The 19,640-nt window shown below is 31.8% G+C and overlaps 1 protein-coding gene across 6 annotated transcripts in view; it reads left to right on the forward strand.

Annotated features, from left to right (window-relative positions):
- Spn (protein phosphatase 1 regulatory subunit spinophilin) overlaps positions 1–11,533 on the forward strand; it is a 164,021-nt gene extending 152,488 nt beyond the window's left edge. For all 6 annotated transcript variants that reach the window (XM_088235974.1, XM_088235977.1, XM_088235976.1 and 3 more), the window contains 8 exons: positions 2,088–2,267; positions 2,936–3,150; positions 3,997–4,103; positions 4,195–4,255; positions 5,680–5,782; positions 6,165–6,341; positions 7,312–7,472; positions 10,781–11,533. In XM_088235974.1, coding sequence (XP_088092100.1) covers positions 2,088–2,267; positions 2,936–3,150; positions 3,997–4,103; positions 4,195–4,255; positions 5,680–5,782; positions 6,165–6,341; positions 7,312–7,472; positions 10,781–11,044 — 1,268 coding nt within the window. In that variant the 3' untranslated portion in view covers positions 11,045–11,533. The remainder of the gene's footprint in view (positions 1–2,087; positions 2,268–2,935; positions 3,151–3,996; positions 4,104–4,194; positions 4,256–5,679; positions 5,783–6,164; positions 6,342–7,311; positions 7,473–10,780) is intronic.
- Positions 11,534–19,640: the final 8,107 nt, after the last annotated feature.

Consider the following 19,640-nt stretch of genomic DNA (forward strand, 5'->3'; position numbering starts at 1 on the left):
GTTGTTTGATCAGCTTACAGTATTATACATCATAAACCAAGTGCATGTGGTTGTGGTTTGTTCCTGGTTGACACAATTTGACACCAAAATAGAGTTTGTAACATTTGACCCACTCAAGAGAAATATCGCTGATTTCTATATAATTAATTTAACATTTTAAACCAAAATATTAAACCTGATGCAGATTTGTTATAAAAAATAAACTTTACCTTGTAAAATATGAAGGGAAAAAAGACAATTCCATGTGTTGCTCAAATGTTGCTAACGCCATTTTGTATCAGAATATTATTTTTGTAGCTGGTTAAAATAGATTTCTTTTGGAAAATTCTTTATGTATTTCACATAAACTATGTAATATTATAGGAATCAATTATGTTCAATTGGATTTGAACATATGTAATTGAGTCCTATGATTTTCATTTAAAATTGGATATACTTCAAACCTCTTTAAATTCAATACATAATACGAGATACATCCAGAAATTTAGTTCCGTTTGTATTTCTTGCCGCTGTTATTGCAGTTACGCGCACGCGTGGCATTTACCCCGACCTATTGAAAAGAAGTTGACGCCATTAAGAGTTAGCTGAGTGTTGTGTATGCTTCGTGGCGCTTGTTTGAAATGACAAAAATCCAGCTGCTTGTGAGGTAAGGTCTGTAATTCGTTTCCTTAATGTGAAGAACATTAAACCTGTCCACTTTAATCAACAGATCTGTTAGGTGTACGGAGAACATGAGGTAAGTGATTCAATGGTGTGGAGATGGGTGAGATAGTTTAATGAAGGTAGTGATAATGTCCACTGCGGCAAACAAAGTGGGCGTCCATCTTTGACGAACCAGTTCATCACTAACCAAAGATGGACGCCACTCAAAGAATCACTCATCACATGTTCTTCTTTACTTAAAAGATCTCTTGATTAATGAGAACAGGCTTAGTGTTCTTAGCATTAAGTAAACGAATTACTGACCTTATCTCAAAAACGGCAGGATTTTCGATTTTATTTGTCATTTTAAATAAGTACTACGAAGCGTACACTCACTCGACAACTTGTAATTCTGGATATACCTTGTGTATGGAATGCATTTTCAAAATCCATTTTCTGTGAAGGTTGGGTGAGCTTTAATCAATTAGTCAATGAGTGAGTTCAGTGGTTTTTAAAAAATATAAATTTGTTAAAAGACTATCAAACTAGGCCAAATAAAAAATAAAAATTATTTGTCATTATCACTGCTACGATTTTTTATATTTTTGAATTACTCCGCCCATGACGTCACTATCTGTCGTCGGTGAGTTGTTCTGACAGCTAAACATGGCTACATGGAAACTGGAAATATATCAAAACACATAATTTAATGGCTATTCTAAACAGCCGTTCACTAGAACTCATGATGATTTAAAGTAGTTCATTTTTATTAATTTTTTCATACATTTTTTCCCTGTACGCTCTAAGTATGCTCTAATTTTTACAACAGTTTTTCATTCAATTTTCCATAGCACTGAACTTCCTCATTATGTCACCCAAAAGTTTAGAAATTATAAGATGACTTTATTTACTTTATGCTTCGTACTTTATAGTACGAAGCATTGTGGTTTTGTAATATACATTTAAAATGGTAAAAAAAAAAATTGAAATTTACGGGAACAAGACAGTTTTCAGTTGGTTGCAGACAGGAAAGTAATTAATATAATATTTATGAATTCTCTAAGACGTTAGACTGAAGATATTTGTATAAAAATAAATTAGTATGAATTTTTTATTTATAATAGAGTAGGTAATGTAAAATTCGATACACAATTTTATATTATATTTCCTGAAAATTATTCGGTAAAAGGTTTGGCAGAATAAACTTCTAACAAGAATCAACTATTGAAACTTTTATTCCTTCACATTACGTTTATTTTCATTTAATTTTTTAAATAATAAAGTAAAAACCAGAAATTTATACAAATAACTAATTTTTTTTTTCAATAATCCACTGTCTTTAGTACCATGCGAATGGTTATTATCTCTCGAACAAATAATGTGTAAGTAATTATATATCAAAGTTCACATAGCTAGGAATAAACAACATCTTAACATTATTTTAGATTCTTGGATGTCGGATGGCGATCTCTCATCCGAAGGTTCTCCTCATGAGAAGACAGCCACTGTGGAGCGAAGAGTTGTGGTGACTTCTGCTATTCCTTCGTCACAAGTTGTTCCCAGTACAGCGGAACTTGCATCTGATGCAGAGCTGGATGGCGCTAGCCTTGGCAGAGATCCCGAAGGTAAGAAAGAATGCTTTGTTAAGTAGAAAACAGCGAGATATTCCTACCTGAATATAGCTGTCGAGTCAAAAATTCTCATCTACGATTCTGATTCTATTTCATACACGGAACTGTTTGGGGCGTCACTTAATAAACCCAGTAAAAATTATGAACTTAGGTTGTTATGTGGCCTCACGTTGGACACCACTTTATACTACTATTTTTATTTTTATTTAACTTTTATTTTTATTTGTTTTCAATTGTAAAAAACTAAACTAAGCTGAATAAGGAAATCAAGTGGAGATAAGTCCGCCTCGTATAGTGGTTAGCACGTTCCCCTACCATCTGTGAGATCCTGGGTATGATTCCTGACAAGGTTAACATGATATATTGATTTTTGAACTGCAATATTTCATTTTTTCTGGACCAGTCCAGCACCTGAAGCGTAAGACTAATCAGCTTACCTTCATGTAACAGATGATCAAACGACGCTACATCTGGTTTACCAATGCAGCGCCCTATGCACCACTGGATGTGGAAAGGGGGACGAAGATGATGAAACTAAGTTTATTAAGTATGCAGTGACTGAACATCCGTGTCCAGGCGAACGATTCTTCATTTAACATGTTCCTAAAACTTGTTTGATTGTCAGATTGTTTGTTTTTTTACTAAGTATTTTAATCCATAAGGTTCTCTGAATGGGAGGGAGAGAGACAACACCAGCCTGGGACTCGACCCAGATGGCTCCCTGAGTGGGAGGGAGCAGGAAGAAGCAGGCGCAGCGAGGGAACTTGACCTCGCTGTACCACAAACCGTCCTACTGGACACTTCAGCTCAGCGGACTCGCGGTGACCTCGCGAGGCAAAGGCACCATTCTCCACATTCGTTGTCCAACGCTAGCAGTGTAAGCACTTATAATATTATGTAGTCTTTTAAAAAAGAATAAGTTTGTCATTGATAAATCTTGATGGAAGTTCATTGCAATTTACTATAGAAATAAAAGACAAGTGATACTTAAATCCACAAATTTAGAATAACCGGTGATCGGCTTCATCGTTTTTGTGACATCTTCAAGACAAATAAATACAATACATTTTTATAAATCTTTCATATATCTTTATTGTAAAATTATATTTATTTATATGCCAGATTCGGTTCACTTGTGTGTGTTGATATGCAAGTATAAAAGTTTAATACGTTGAAGTCATTCATTCGAATATTTTGTAAAAATACTGGTTTGCCGTACTATATAATTACAGAAGAAGAAATGTATTATATTTTTTAAAACAGAATCTGCAAATGCGTGAAAGGCAGTAATCAAAATAAATTTTAAGAACATGAACTAGCAAAAATATAAAATTTGTGGTGCAACACTTTATAATTTCAAAAGTTCACTTACTTTTTTTAAGTTAAAAAAGAAGGGCTTATACTATGTACTTAGTAGTAATTAGTGATTGTAGGGCCCACATCGCTTGGAACACCAAATTATAAGTGACTAGTTTTGTGGTTGGTTATGCCAAGGTCATGGCATTCTATTTCTGTACTTCTGTTTCAAAGTGTTAGTTACCATAAGAGAAAAGCCGTAATAACACTAGCACCTTCAATTATTTTCTTCTCTTTTGGCAGACTGTATTTTGTTTCCAATTTGTTTAAGATGTTTTATGGAGACACTTAGCATTACATTAATTATTCACTTGAACTGCTATAAAATAATTCTGGAATATCGAATTATTGATTTATTTGATTTCAGTATGATGATCTAGACGAGAGTTATAACGACTCTAATGATGATTCACTGAGCGAATCTACTTCTGCATCACACGATATGTTAAACAACTCCAACAATAGATTGGACAGGTATAAATATGCCACATTATTTTTAATTTTCATAATTAATAATCATATCAATTATGTTCTTAATACTGACAAATTTAATCTTGCTTTATAGGGAAGAAAATCCAGAATCTACCCTCTCGAGTTTGACTGGAGATGAACTGACCGGGCAGCCAGTAAGTTTGAAAATATTTTATCATTTTCATTGATTATTTTATCTGCACCCAATAGGCACCAAATAGAGCACTGTATTGGTACTCCAATTGCAACGTATCAGAGAACATTAGTTTGCACTTGGTAATAAATAATTATTCACATGGTTCACTCCATACAAATTTATATGAAAATCGCGCATGGCAAAATCAATGAAAATTATTGATGTTTAAGTAAATGGCAGAACAAATACACATATTTTTATTTGTTTTACATATCATTAACGGTTCGAGCGACACACGATGGATGATCTCTTTCCCCAGGTTTTCGACGAAGTGTCTTTCTCCCGTCTGGACTAGAAAGATTGAATTTTGATTCATCGGAGAAAATAATATTTTGCTAATCCTCCAAGGTCCAATTCTGGTACTCCTTCACCCAATCCAGTCTAGCCTTTTTCATTTTGTCCTTGAGTAATGGTTTCTTTGCGGGACTTCACGCTTGAAAACTATGCTCCAACAGCCACCTGGACACTGCTTTCACTGAAAACGTTGATGTGCTGATAGACTGCACCTCTGCGTGTATTTCAGGTGCCATTAAAAATCGATCACGCATAACAATTTTTTTTATTAAGCGATGCGTCCGCTTCCTTTTTTCCGTTCTATGGAACCAGTTTCTTGAAATTGTTTTAATAAATTCCTCACTGCACCTTCTGAATACCCAACTGGACGAGGTATTTCACAATTAGATAAGTTTTCTTGCGACAATGTTATTATTTTAGATTTTATCGCAATCGACATTTGCTTTGCACTTTCCATGATTGTTCTGTTATGTTCACTCAAATGTGGGTAAAACAAGACTGTTGAGAAATTTTAAAATGTAAATATTGTAGAAAGATGACGCATAGTGTGCTTAATTTGTCGTACAAAAGAAAGAGGTATCGATAAAGGATTTCTTAGAAAAATAGTTCAGTAAAGTCAAGGGATGCGGTAGCAAGTAAACTCATAGTTTTTTTTTTGTTTTGCGGTGTATTTAAAAAATATTTGAATACTTCACTACATGCCAATAGCTAAGCCCACAGTGTAAATTGTTTGCCTATTTCCCGCCCTTAAAGCTGTAGTCTGGTAAAACGAACGCAAAATTAGGAAATCATATGATTTTGCCATTTTAAAACTAATGTTTTTTTTTAATCGCGCAATAATAAAAAAACATAAATTAGATAAAAACAATATTTTTTAAAGTATATTTTTTAACAGAAATACCTTTAAAAATTATTATTTTTATCTAATTTATGTTTTTTTTATAATTGCGCAATAAAAAATAATAAAAAAATTCATTTTAAAATGGCAAAATCGTATGATTTCCTAATTTTGCGTTCGTTTTACCAGACTACAGCCTTAAGTGTGTTAAGTTGTTTATTATAATTATAAATGTTTAATTTTACTTATAGCAATACTCGGAGGTATTCAAGCGATCGAGTGGGGAGTACCAAGTGAAGGATGACACATATTCTTCCATAACTCACCATCACCAGTATTCTACTTCTCTTACGGGTAAATTAAAATATTAATATCTAATACTAATAAAATCCATAGTCAACAGTGGTTAACCATTTTTCGGTGCTTTGAATAGTCATTTAAGATGATTTCGGGTTCGATTCCCGGTGTCTCCTCGTGGTGATTTGTTTAACGACTGTAAAAATGTAATTTTTCACTTATTTTCACCTACCTGAGAATAGTCATCAATTTGAAAACACCTCGTTTATCAATATTAAACAACAAAAATTAGTGTTTATGTATAAACCAAAACAAACATATTATTAACAATATTTTGAGTATGTCCAAATGTTTGGAGACAATGCTGAGCTGGATTGGAAAAAAAACATATTTTGAGGCGTTGACTAAGTATCCAAAATAAATAAAGAAAAATTGGCAGGTCCCCCGGCCTCCTTGGCTGAGCAGCTGAAGCATGTCCTCGCGGAGCGGGAGAAGCGGCTGGCAGGGTGCGGGGAGGCGGGGGGCGCGGGCTGTACGGGGGCCACTAACCCGGTGGTGCTCACCCAGAACTTGGTGGAGGAGATAAGGCAGGCCGTCAATGAAGCCAATGCAAGAGGTGTGTATTGTATTACTTTATTTACAACACTAACTTACACTCCTTGTGAAGAAAGTGGCATCTCCTATTTTACATAAAATTACTTTTTTTTTTGTATCCCAAGTACAATATCTAGCGCCACACATATTAATACAGTGGCAGGTCATTTTGGTTTTTGAGGAGCGATAAACAAAAAAAAACGCAGTATCTCCGCATACCTAAATTAATGACTCCAAGGTGGTAAAGACCAATTACTACACTAAAAAGCGGTATATCCCTTGTTAAAAAGTAGTAAAACGCAACACAAGGTCAGAAAAAAAATGTATGTTAAAAAATAAATATATTTCATGGTGGCAGGAAGCATTTTGTGTTTTCTTGATTTTGCCAACATTTCACTTTTTGGAGAAGCCACTACTCTATAAGGTTGGCAGACTAAGTCCTTCTTACTAAGTTGGCTTGTTTTTTTTCTGTTCTCATGTCACTTAAATTTCTTTTATGATAATTAATATGCTTATGCAGGTTCTGATTATTATTATTTATTTATTTATAACTTTAAAATTTATATATTTGGATAAATTATATTATTGGATAAACATAGCCCTATTTTCATTTTGTTATTTTATTTTTTACTATACACGCATTTTTTTCCTTGCGATCAAATAATGTAAAAAATATATTTACTATGTATTAGAACATTTATTTATTTTATTTTATTAGGAAATTCAAAAAATTTACAAACTTTGCAAAAAACTTTTCAATACAATTCCACATGTATATAAATATTATCTTCAATTCATTCACATGGCTGTAAAACTTTTGTGATAATGTAAATGATTGCTTCCAATACGGATTGTTGCCATTGAGGTGTTCATACGAGTATACAGAAGGATTATCGTGTAAAATAAATCAATAATTATACCGAATAGATAGAATTACATTTGACATTCAAGTGTTTTTTTTTTTTTTAATATTTTTTTGTATCCAATTTTAGTGAAAAAAGTGGGTCCGGGCATGGCCGTGGGCAGCGAGATGCCGTGGCAACCCCTCGGGGTCCCGGGGACTGATTCCCCTTCCCTGTCCCCCCTTTCGGCCTCCACAGCTTCCTTCAGTCCTCACCACACCATCCCCGTCATGCAGTGGAACAAGCAACAGGTATTTACATATTGTCTATTTTATTATCATATGGACTAGCAGCTATTAAACTGATGCGTGTAGATCTAGAAAATATGAATAGAAAACATTATAAATTTATATGTTTGTCCAGGCGGTTTATGAACTCATTAACCAAGTGTGCACTAATCACTTTCTCAGGAAGGCTATTTCAATGCTCCACAACTTAATTTGTCAGAAAGTTCTTCCTGGGGTTGGGATGGGAAGGAGGTAGTGTTTTATTTTAATGAATGACTTCCGAGATGACCGTTATTATTCAAAGTGAACATTTATTTTAACTTTGGTACATATTGTCATTTTATTTTAACCTCTTAATTAAAATAAACTAAAGTATTTTTTCAATTACCATTCACAAAATCAATTAATAATAACGAAAAAAAACTATTTAACATGTTCGCGGACAGTTTTTTCTCATAGGATCCACAACAACAACGCATGTGATTTTCTTCAACTTAATGAGAGTGGATTAATTTTTTTTTTGACACTGTCACAACTCTAAGTACAAAAGTTAATCCTTTGATACTTGGGTTAGTCATGTATATTTCATTTTTTTCGAAACTGGAATATAGAGCTTCTATAAAATCTTTTCAAGATCAAATATAATAGAGAGCCAATGTCACCTTTTTTTCACGTCTGTCGTTGTTCTACGATATTCGATATAAATTTATTCAGTCTTAGGCTTCAGGGTGCCAGTCCAGGAACTATGAAATATTCTAGCGTAAAAACACCTTTTTAAATCATTATTTCATGTCAACCATGTTGGGAATCGAACCCGAGACCTCTTGCATGATAAGCAAACACGCTGTCCACTACACCACGAGGCCGAGAAACAAAGAAAAAGGCAAAGGCCGACACTGTTTTTTTATATTATTCATAATTGTTTTAATTGCTTTATTAACAGGTTTGTTTTCTCTGGGTTTTATTTATACAAAATATTTTCCTTCATCATTTTTTATTCTTTATTATTTTTAAATGTGTCACATTATGTTATGTTGGTATATATATATATTTCTTTTCTATTTACCTTTTCACATTTGTCAATAACCGTTAGTATTAGTTTATTTTTAAATGCTGTATTTTACTTATAACTTAACTTTGCTTACCTGTTTGTACATTGAATAATGAATTTTTAACCTAATATGTGTAAAAGGCACGAAGCGCCGTTTATTTGAATAAAATAAAATGATAAATTTGACATTCTCCTATTTCTGCAATTTTCGCATCTTCTCAGAAGAATACAATTCTGCGAGTGAAAAAGAACCAGAATCCTGGACGAGCAATTTTGACTTGGTGGTCACCCTTGGGCAAAAATCCTAAAAAAGAAAATCGAGTGGAGACAAGTCCTCCTCGTAGTGTAGTGGTTGGCATATATGCCTACCATTTTGACATATCAGGTTCGATTCCTAGCATTCCTATATCAGTGGCAAACGGTGACTTTTTAAAAAAGTTTTTTTTTAAAATAATTTATACCTGCATGATGTACATACATATAAGTATTAAAGTATATACACGGCTTCTTTTTCTGTGGTTTTGTGTGATGTATACATCTCTCCGCTTCAGCTGCTGACAACAGAAGGCTGAATACCTACTTATTTTTAATCAAAATAATTATTACTTTCATCCACCAAATAAACTTAAACAATAATGAATAACTTCGTGGTATATGTAGGTGTATTCTCCATTATTTTAATACAATACATATATATATATATATATATATATGCAAAAGTTAAAAAAAATAATGCAATGACATATTCATTAGATATTATATTCCTAATAATACTGCAACAAAAATGATAACACTGAGCACCGCCACGTGACTCCCGCCGTCCGCTCCGATCCTTCTAAAAATTAATAATGCCAAAATTTGGCACATGCACCGAGCGGAGCGCCACTAACGTTGCATTAAGACGGGCGGACGAAAGAACTTGCGTCATATGTCAACTGTTTACTATCCAAAAAAAATGGTTCATAGGAAATAATCTTTGAAACGCTATTCTCCAAATAGAGAAGCTTTAAATAATATCTGTAATCTGCGAGCTTACTTCAGAAGGGAAAAACACCGACTGGGTTTTGAGATGTTAAAATACGTACACATTTTGTATAAATAAAGAAACTGAAGATTACTTGGCCGATTACGGCCAGTTTCTTTTGCCCACTGAGAACGGGCTGGGCACTGGGTGATAGATGTGTATATTTATTTTTTTGGAAGATATAAACGGTGATCATAATTTATAATAAATATAAATTATTTTATTTATTTTCTAATAATTAAAACTACTATAAAACATTGCAGCGAACTGTAAAGGATTTTAATTCCATCACTACCCTCAAAGTGCTATTTACTGCCTTAGTTAGAAGTAATTTAGAATTCAATTCAACAATTTGGTCACCCTATTACAATGTTCATATTTTATAGTTAAAAGAGCACAACGTAAATTCCTTAGATTCATCAATTACAAACTTAATATACACACTGAAAACATTGATTACGATAATTTATTATGTACCTTAAATATGTCAACTCTTTGTAAAAGAAGAATTATAAATGATTTATTAAATTTATATAAAATAGCAAATGGCGTCCAATGGGACGTCCCGGAATTAACTAGTGTTATCAGCTTAAAAGTACCTGTTCGAAATACTCAGCAGCTAACATTATTTTTTTAATCTCCTGATAGTCATAATTATTATTACAATTCACCAATACCTAGACTACGCCGGCTAGGTAAGGAGTATGGTGAAGTTGATATATTTTGTCTGTCTTTATATAAATATAGGTTAAGTATTCAAAAGGTTATAAATTAATTTGTATAAAATTTCTTAATATTCTTCTTTATTTACTATTTTTTTCTCATGTATCTCTATAATAATTCATAAACTTATGTGTATATATATATATATATGTATGTGCATGTATGTATATGTGTGTGTTGTATGCATATGCATGTGTATGTATGTGTGTATGTTTACATATGTAAATTTATTAAATATTTTTCTATGTACCTATGTTGGTACATTTCCTTATTTTTACTTATTATTGTATCTTTTAGTTTTTCTTATGTTCTCTTTAATTTTAACTCAATTTACATACTTCTGTTTCACTGCTGCACTTGAATGTAATTTCTAATATATGTAAAAGCCCGTAGGGCATGTAAATTAATAAATAAATAAATTATTAACGACAGTAAAATTTAATGGTAAGCTGCACATAATCGCTTATATGGACGATTCACCCCTGGCGGATAGTGACATGATAATAATGTTACGAAATGTTTGTTTGTTGGCAGGTCTGGCAGTGGATAGTCTCACAGGGTCAGGGGCTAGAGCGCCATGCGGGCGCATTCGCGTCGCGCGGTGTGGACGGGCCGCTACTGCTGTCGCTGACCTCGCGCGACCTCAAGCTGCTGGGGCTGGCCGGGGAGGACAAGGCTCGTCTCAAGCGCCGTCTCAAGGGGCTGCGGGCCGCCGCCGACAAAGAGCGCCGCCTGCAGGACAAGAGGGACAAGGTCCTGCGCAAGGCCGAGAAGAGGGCCAACGGGAAGAAGAAGTAGACCGACACTTTGTAGACTGCAACTCTGGTTTCTAAACACTCTCAGATTGAGCCCTCTTGGCACTTTATCGCAATGTCTAAGCATGTGTTTATCTATGGAATTCTAGGCATATATTTGAATATGGAAGTCTAGAAACATGTTTGAATATGGAAGTCTTAGCACATGTTTAAATATCACACATCCGATTAAATAGTTATTACTAAAAAAAAAACAGATTTTTAGTTAAGTATACAAAACAAATTATAAAAAAACTTTCATATTGATCAATTAATTTTTTTTATAGGGGAACCAAAAAACTATTCTGTTAATATATTATTACTTACGATTTTAATCAACCAAAAATACCGTTGGATTATTAGAACAATTATTATTATTGAGAATAAAAATATAAATAAATGAGGTTATGTGGTATTGCAGAATCGCCGATGATATGCTAAAAAAAATACACAATTCCATCTTTACGATTTACCTGCTTGATGACTATAAAAAGACTTACATTAACACTTATTTGAGTGCCATTGTTTTCAAACAATATCAGATTTTTTTCTTTCTTTTGAAATTGATTGATTGACTTTTTTTAAGACAAAATGAAATATACATGACATTGGCATTGTTTTAAAGGGTGAAAATAAAATAAAAAATCACAATGAATACATGGTTTTAAGATGTGTTTATCCAGTTTTTAGACTCTCCTTTACTATTTAATTATGACTATGTTATTGGATGTGCGATATGAAGTCTGAAGCTATGGTTTCCTAAGGTAGCAGTGCCGTCGTGTAGCGGTGGTTGATGTCATTTTAATACTGTCTGTACCAAACTAGATAGCGCAGGTTTCCTAGCGAGTGTTGATTGTGAGCAGAATGGCAAACATTGATGCCGCCATAGTAGAACATAACAGTTTTAGAAAGTTTGTTCTTTATTAGCTGTGAACATCTTTGTACCTGAAAAATTGTGATTGTCGGTCGATTGATTGGTAGTCCACCAAAAATGACGAGATTTTGTAGGAAATCATGAAAAATAGTCAACAAATTTGCATTAAACTTTGAATTCACACTCTGTAGCATGATTGTTAAACGTCTCATTCTCCTCCGAATGATAAAAATAGGTGATCTCGACCGCTAGATAATGAAACCGTTCTTTACGCTAACACCTTTAGTCACCGTTAAGACAGCCATTTTGTTACACTCGCCGCATCACAGCCGCTAGATAACAGCACCGCTTTCTTAGGAAGCGTATTATATGTGGAATCTAGGCATATATTTGAATATGAAAGTCTAGACACATGCTTGAATTTAGAAGTGTAGGCACATGTTTGAATATGGAAGTCTAGATACATGTCAAAACATGTCCTAAACACATGTTTAAAATATAGATGTCTACAAGTGATATTGCAGCATTTCATAGTAATATGTATTCTGGTTTTGAGACATGTCAACATCGTTATAAGCTTAGCTCTCGTTGCAATACTCTAAGCTTCTTTTTAATTTAACTAGGCTCCCCGCTATTTTCTGTAAGTCAAACAATATCTCCTATAAAAGCGTTACACATTTTAAAATCATTGTTTTTTTTTTAAACATGCGATAACAAAATGTGATGATTTGTAAATATGTTCCAAGTATGGTAACACCAGAGTTGTTTCAAGTGTTATGAATTTTTATATCGGCTAACAATGACAAAACGTTGACTAGAAATAGTTACTGAATGTTGGGATATCTGTTGTGATGATGCACAGCCAATCAATGGCGTGATACTTTGTACAATCTTAAAGTTGTTTATGTGTCGGGGCCCAATTTATTTGATCATATCCTTTTATAGGATTATGTGATGGCCCTGAGTATGGAATAAAATTTGTGATTTAATTCTTTAATTGACGTGTCTTGGTTTCTATTTGGGGAATGGCTTGATTTTTCATTTTTCCCTAATGCACGGATACTGTTCCTTAATCAATGTTTAGATCACATCAACTTAAATATCAATTAGAAAACGAAAATGTCATACTTGATTATTGCATAATTTGGCATTTTCATAATGGTTATTGTGAAGTTGTTCAATATTGTTATTCTATTCTGTGCTTTTTGTTTGTAATTTTATATTGCGATAATAATTACTCATGTAATCTTACATGTTCTGATTAGGTGTTAGAATATGTTCATGGTTATTTACTTGATGCATCAAAGAGTATTTTGTAAAATTACTTTGGAAGGTTAAATTTAACTTATTTCTACAAAAATCGAGGTTTCTTTTCCACTTAAGCATTTTTGTGCAGGAAAGAAAATCTGCACCATTTGTGTTTTTTTCGCTGCCTTTGGAAGTCAAATTTCAATTACAAATCTTTTCTGCCAGTCTCAAAATAGACATGTAACGAACATGCGCTTATTTTTTTAAATTATCAAATATATGTCCTTTTTTTCAAAAATAAATTTTGAGAAATTAACTCAATTAGATGGCAATAAATAGTCGAAATGATCGTAATTCCTAACTTTGGAATAAGTGCACTTTGAAAATGTTACTTAACTCATGTTTGTCGCCAAATTGTTGTTTATTTTGATATGGTTAGTGTTTTTCCTAAACGATACTTTTGTTTGAACATACAGGCAAATACTGTAAAAATCTTCAATTTGTATGAATATGATTGGTGTAGCTATGGTCTAATTATTGTTTGCCGGCCTATAGAAGTGAGGTGGTCATTTTTTGTTATAAGGATGCTGTGATCTTATGAATTTTATGCATTTTAATAATCCAATACTCTTAATCAATTTAGCATAATGTAGTTTAAGAATTAGTAGGTAGCTACTGAGATGTATACATACAATATTCATTGTATTGCGAAGATTTTGTTATAATGCAATGAGACTAGTCCGAGACAGCTATGCAATTATTTCAATTTTCAATGTCTATTTAACAATTTATTTCATTATTGTTTTTTTCAATCAAGTCTACCAAGGTCTGGTTCAAAAACGATAACACCAACATTATTGTAGAATACCACCTATTGTTATACTAAGAAATATTATAAAGTAATTATTAAATATACATAGCATAAAAAATAATCGAGATGATTATTTAAAACTAAAATATTTTTTAAATCGGCAGTTACATTATGTGATAGTGATAAGACTATTGTTTTTTATTCAATTAAAACCACATCTTCAGTAGACAAAATTCTTGCCTTCGCATTTTTAAAAAAATACCCTAATGCATATTTCAAATATTATGAATTCCATATTTTATAATTTTAAGGCAGCTTTAAAACAGCTGTCATAAATATAAAATTACAAATAATGTTTGACTGTCTTTATTTGTTACTTATATGAAATAGTTATTACTAGGAATGTATTTGTTTTGTTAGTATAAATAAGACAATATATATATCTTCCATTTGTACATTTATTGCATCACTGACAGGTAGATCATTGTCATTTTTTTTCAGCATACTTAAAATGCTTTAACCCTTCTCAATTTAGAAGTAATATAAATACGCGTATTGTTTATTGTACATGAATGATGCATGCGTGTACCGTGTACATTTAGAAATTGTTACTAGTATATTCGCAACATAAACAATCTATGGTCGATTTTCAATGAACTAGTCCTTTTAAAAAGTAAGTATTAAGGCCAAATACAATTGAAATATTTGTTATCTTATAAAATAACTAAGTTAAGGCCGTTATGGATATATTTGTGTAGTGCTTTTGTATAAATTAAAATTTCCAGCACAAATACAGTGTGTAGATCATAATAACCTAGTTGGTAGACTGTTTTTTTGTTTGATAAGTGTAAGGAACACGGACGATTTTAGTATAGTTTCCATTTAAGATGAGCCTAATATTAAATCCCAAAGCAGTAAATCAATGGACATAATATCCTCATATTACAGATAATATTAAAAATGTCTTTAGTGAATAAAACTCTTTGTAAATAAACATCCATTGTGTGGCTAGTAAATGCCATTTTTCTTCTAACAAATATGTATATGTAACAGTTAACCTCCTTTGTGAATAAAATAAGAATTCTTAATCAAAATGTAGTTAATAATATCCATTCACTTTTGTATTTAAAAAATATTTATTATTAACTTATTAATAATAGTCAATTTTACACTTAACAAATGCCATTAAACTCCCATTTAGTAATGGTAAAATTTGATGTTAGTTAATTACATAATATTATGTAGTTCTGTTTTTATACAACTTATATATGTATGTAATGTATATATATTTTTTGTGGATTACGAATTATATTATTTGGGACTGTTTTGTATTTAATCTGCCCGCATTACTGGAACATTACACATTTGTAAACCATATTTATTATACATACATAATATTACTTCCTTTAAGTAAATGGGAGTTCCCATTTTCCTATTTACCCGACAATGTGTAACTTAAAATCCAATTCTTTAGACAGAAGACTATTTATACACATTGGATGCTATTTATTGGTTCTATGAAATTTATTTATTTTATGTTATTTTCAATTAATGCTCTGTTATTTATTATAAGAGTGTTGTGTGTTTGAATTTGAGTGTTTTTTTTTAAAGCTAATGCTAATACTATCTCAAAAGTATTCATTATATAAGATAATAAGTAATTTATATTGTACAATATTTATTCATTACCATACACAATAGTAATATATTAATAATAAATTATTGTGGAATGAACGAGAGTTTTATTTATCTGTTGCTCTAACAAAAGGTTTCCTTCTGGGTGCGTAAAATATAAATTTTCTAATTAAATAAAAATACATATTTGTAGATATTTCAAATGGAAAACATTAAGAAAAATATGTACATTTTCATTATAAATGTTATAATAATTGACAGAAAAGGCAATCCAATGCAAACTTTACAGTAAAAAATAAAATAAGTCCACCCTTCTGGGCCTAAGGGAGGTATCTTCTAGAGTATATTTTTTCAACAACTTTTTTGTTAATAATATTGATTTAATTTTTTACATAATCCCCATAATGTTAAGAATGGATCAAAATTACAATTCTTTAAAATTCATCGCTCTACAGTTTAATCATCTTTGATATGTTGGTCAGTGTGCATGTGTGCTTTTCCTATTTGGTCACTTTTCGTCAGTTATAACCTTGAAAATCCGGATTTCATTCTTTACGTTTTACATGCATTTTCCCTCCCAACTGCCTGCTGTATCTCCACGCTAACAGGTGGAACGATATTAGATCAGTGCTGTTCAACGTGTCACAGCGAGAGCAGCGCAATGTCACACAGCATCCTCTCGCAACACAGTATTTTATGAAAAAATGTATAAATTTCACAAAAAACTAGAAACATTATGAAACAGTTTTGTAAACACTACCATGACAATCACAATGACTATTTTTTTGTTGTATTTATAGCATTTTAGCCGGGGTATTCCTCAGGAACTCGTGGATTTTTTTCACATTCAGGCACATATTATCCAGGTGCCCTACGTAAAGTACTCTATCTGAAAATCTATTAGATAATTTGCAGGAAGCTTATAAGGTTTTTTCATCTTATTTTTTTTTTTATTGATTTGTGTTTTTATCTGAATTGTACACATCTGTAAATAAAGACTATAGGGGAAAATAAGGAATGTCAGCTAAAATACAAAATAAATGTAATAATGCCATGTAGCGGCGTACGTATCTTTTCACAGTAAAATTTTCATATTAAAAAATCATCTGCGTCATTGTCTATGGCCAGTAATTCGATTGCTTTAACATAGCAAGAATCATGAGAGTCCGCACGCTAAAAGTAAAAAACCGGCAATGTCACTTTGACAGCTCGAGTTCAGGCGCTATTGTTTCGTGTTTCTTTTGTTTTGTTTGTTGGTTAGATAGGTACGCTTATTTACTAGTTTTTTTTTCTCAATGATTAATCGCCCTAATAGACTGAAATCTCAAATAGGGGATGATATAATAAAACACTTAAAAATCGTTCAAAGGACGCTCAAGCCAGATTACAGCAACAAAAAATTTTCAAAAATTTATCTACCGGAAGAGTTTGACATCCAAACTGTTCTTAGAAAAATATCCACAACACAAGCTATCTTACGAATCTTACAGAGCTCACTTCAAGAAATATAACATTTTGTTTGGATACCCAAGGTCCTTTATTTGCAGTAAATGTGACTGAATAGATGCTGAACTAAAGTCTATAGCTAAACAAAATAGCACACAAGAAACCGAGCAAAAAATAAAAGAATGAATACAGAAAAGAAGTTGCACCTGACGAAAGCTGGAGTTTTCTACGACAGAAAAAAAAACAAAAAGTTAAAGACAAGAAATGATTATGAATATGAATCTTTAGCAGTTAATTATCAAAAAAACATTTCATTGCCAAACATAACAACTAATGATGTCTACTACAAAAGGCAGCTGCCTATGCACACCTTTACATGTTTTGTCAACTGGACAATCATATTTTTACTGCTATCCCGAGATATCAGCAAAGAAAGGAACGAATAAAGTCATGTCATTTATGCATCATTTTTTAATCAATCACTTGGACAAAAGAGTAAAGAGTAAAGCAGCTCAGCATTTTTTGTGACTCAGCTGGTGGGCAAAATAAAAACTAAAATATGATAAAATGGATTCATTTTATAGTCAACAAATGTAATTTGCTAGACCGAGTGGATATAAATGGAATTATTATTGCAAGGACGAACAATCAGCAGAATGCTGAAGAATCTCAGACACCATGTCAAGCTAATGATTTCTATTTACCCAATGCTGCATATGAGAGTATTTACACTAGCTGTTTACTTTTATGAAAAAAAATAGTTTTAACTGTATTATTTTTTCAGTAATAGTTCGGTTTCTTTTCAGGACCTCTGGCAATATCAAAAAAAAGTACCAAGATCTCCAGGTACTGGAACGATTTTGTACAGAAGAAGCTCAACAGCTGTGCAGTAATCTGCCAAATTTATCTTAAGAAAACAGAAGAAGAATAATAATGAGTTAAAGAGACAATGGTTTTCAATAATAAGCGAGAACCGTGAATGTCACTTACATTCATTGTTCTTTTTTTTTTTTATATATTTTTTTTTTATTTAAAAATTTATTTATAAACCCTTACGGATTATTACATTCATTTTACATAAAATAATATATACATTTTTCATTTATACTCTGTTGTTCAAAATAATATTTTTTTCATCTTTTGAAAAGTTTGTCCGAGTCTTTTGTTTAGTTTTGTCTGGTAGTTTATTGTATAATTTCAGTCCCTGGTTCATTAGTCTTGATTGTCCTTGTCTTGTTTTAGAAAGTTGTATATGGTATTTGTCTGATATTCTCGTATTATGTCCATGTTGACTACAATTTTTTACAAGTTTTAGTTGCATTTCCTTTTGTGACTCTGGTTTGATTTTATTAAATTTTCTCAGAATCTTTGTTATATTTTATTTGTTTCTCAGTCTAGTATTGAAAAATATAAGTTCACTGATAATAAAAACATCAAGGATTGGAGTCAGACACTTAATAAAAAATACAGAGCCTTTGATTAGCTTTATTTTCCATTTAGTCCCTGTAGTCTTCAAATTAGGTGTTTTTGTTTTTTTATATTTATAGATAAAGATCATAATGTAAAATAACATAGATGAAATATCTCAAAAATGCAATTGCATACTTTGTATCGATATGGTAAACATTTTTACCATATCGATGACCTAGCACACACATGTGTTGAGTGTGATTTTAGAAAGCGAGTAAAGTACATTTTCTATATCACCCGAGACGATAAGACGATGCTTTATGGTGCACAGGTGTTTCATGTGCTATTTCACTTACTGTTGTCACAATTTTTTTCAATTCACATTTGTTTTAAAACAAATGTGTTTAACAATGCTGGCTGCAAATCGAAAAGAACATCTAAATCATCAATCTCGTACTTAATACATTTGTGCGCTAGGCTTTTCGATATTATCCAGCTTCTTGTTAGTAATTTAAATTTGCTGTGTTAGAACCCAAGAAATTTCCATGAGAAAAAAGTGAGATGTAAGTACACGCTGACTCGATGAATTCATAAATATTAAACATATATAAACAACAATAAGAAAATAAAAATGTATGTGAATTATATTTTTAGTGCAAATTTTATTACAACAATAATTATAATATAATAAACTTTACAGATGTATTATAAATCTAAATCAACACATGCAAATACTGTTCGACAATATCAAAAAGGCCTTTAATTGGATCAGAAGCATCGCTAATCCTATTAATAAAAATATATACTTCACATTTTGTTAAATATAATATTTATTATTATATCTGATGGGCCATTTGGACCTTGTATAATAACCAATTTCAATTTTCTTACTGCCTAAATAGTTTACATTGTGCATGAAAGGAATGTTTTTAATTTGACTCAAATAAAAACACGTTGACTAAGTATACATTTTTGACCATCAAATACTTTAAAACATAATTGGGAACAATCAAAAGTCAACTCATGACAACAATAATTCCAAGTGCCAAAACATGACGCAATCTCCGACTATTGTTCCCTTCATTACACCCCAAGGTTAGCTGTACATAAAACACAACACCTACATGCTATTTAAGTCAGAGATTGGATACTAAAACATCCGTAACATTCACACTT

The sequence above is a fragment of the Micrasema longulum genome, unplaced genomic scaffold (genome assembly GCF_059751315.1).
Source record: "Micrasema longulum isolate JH-2025_06_02 unplaced genomic scaffold, ASM5975131v1 h1tg001484l, whole genome shotgun sequence".
Classification (NCBI taxonomy): domain Eukaryota; kingdom Metazoa; phylum Arthropoda; class Insecta; order Trichoptera; family Brachycentridae; genus Micrasema; species Micrasema longulum.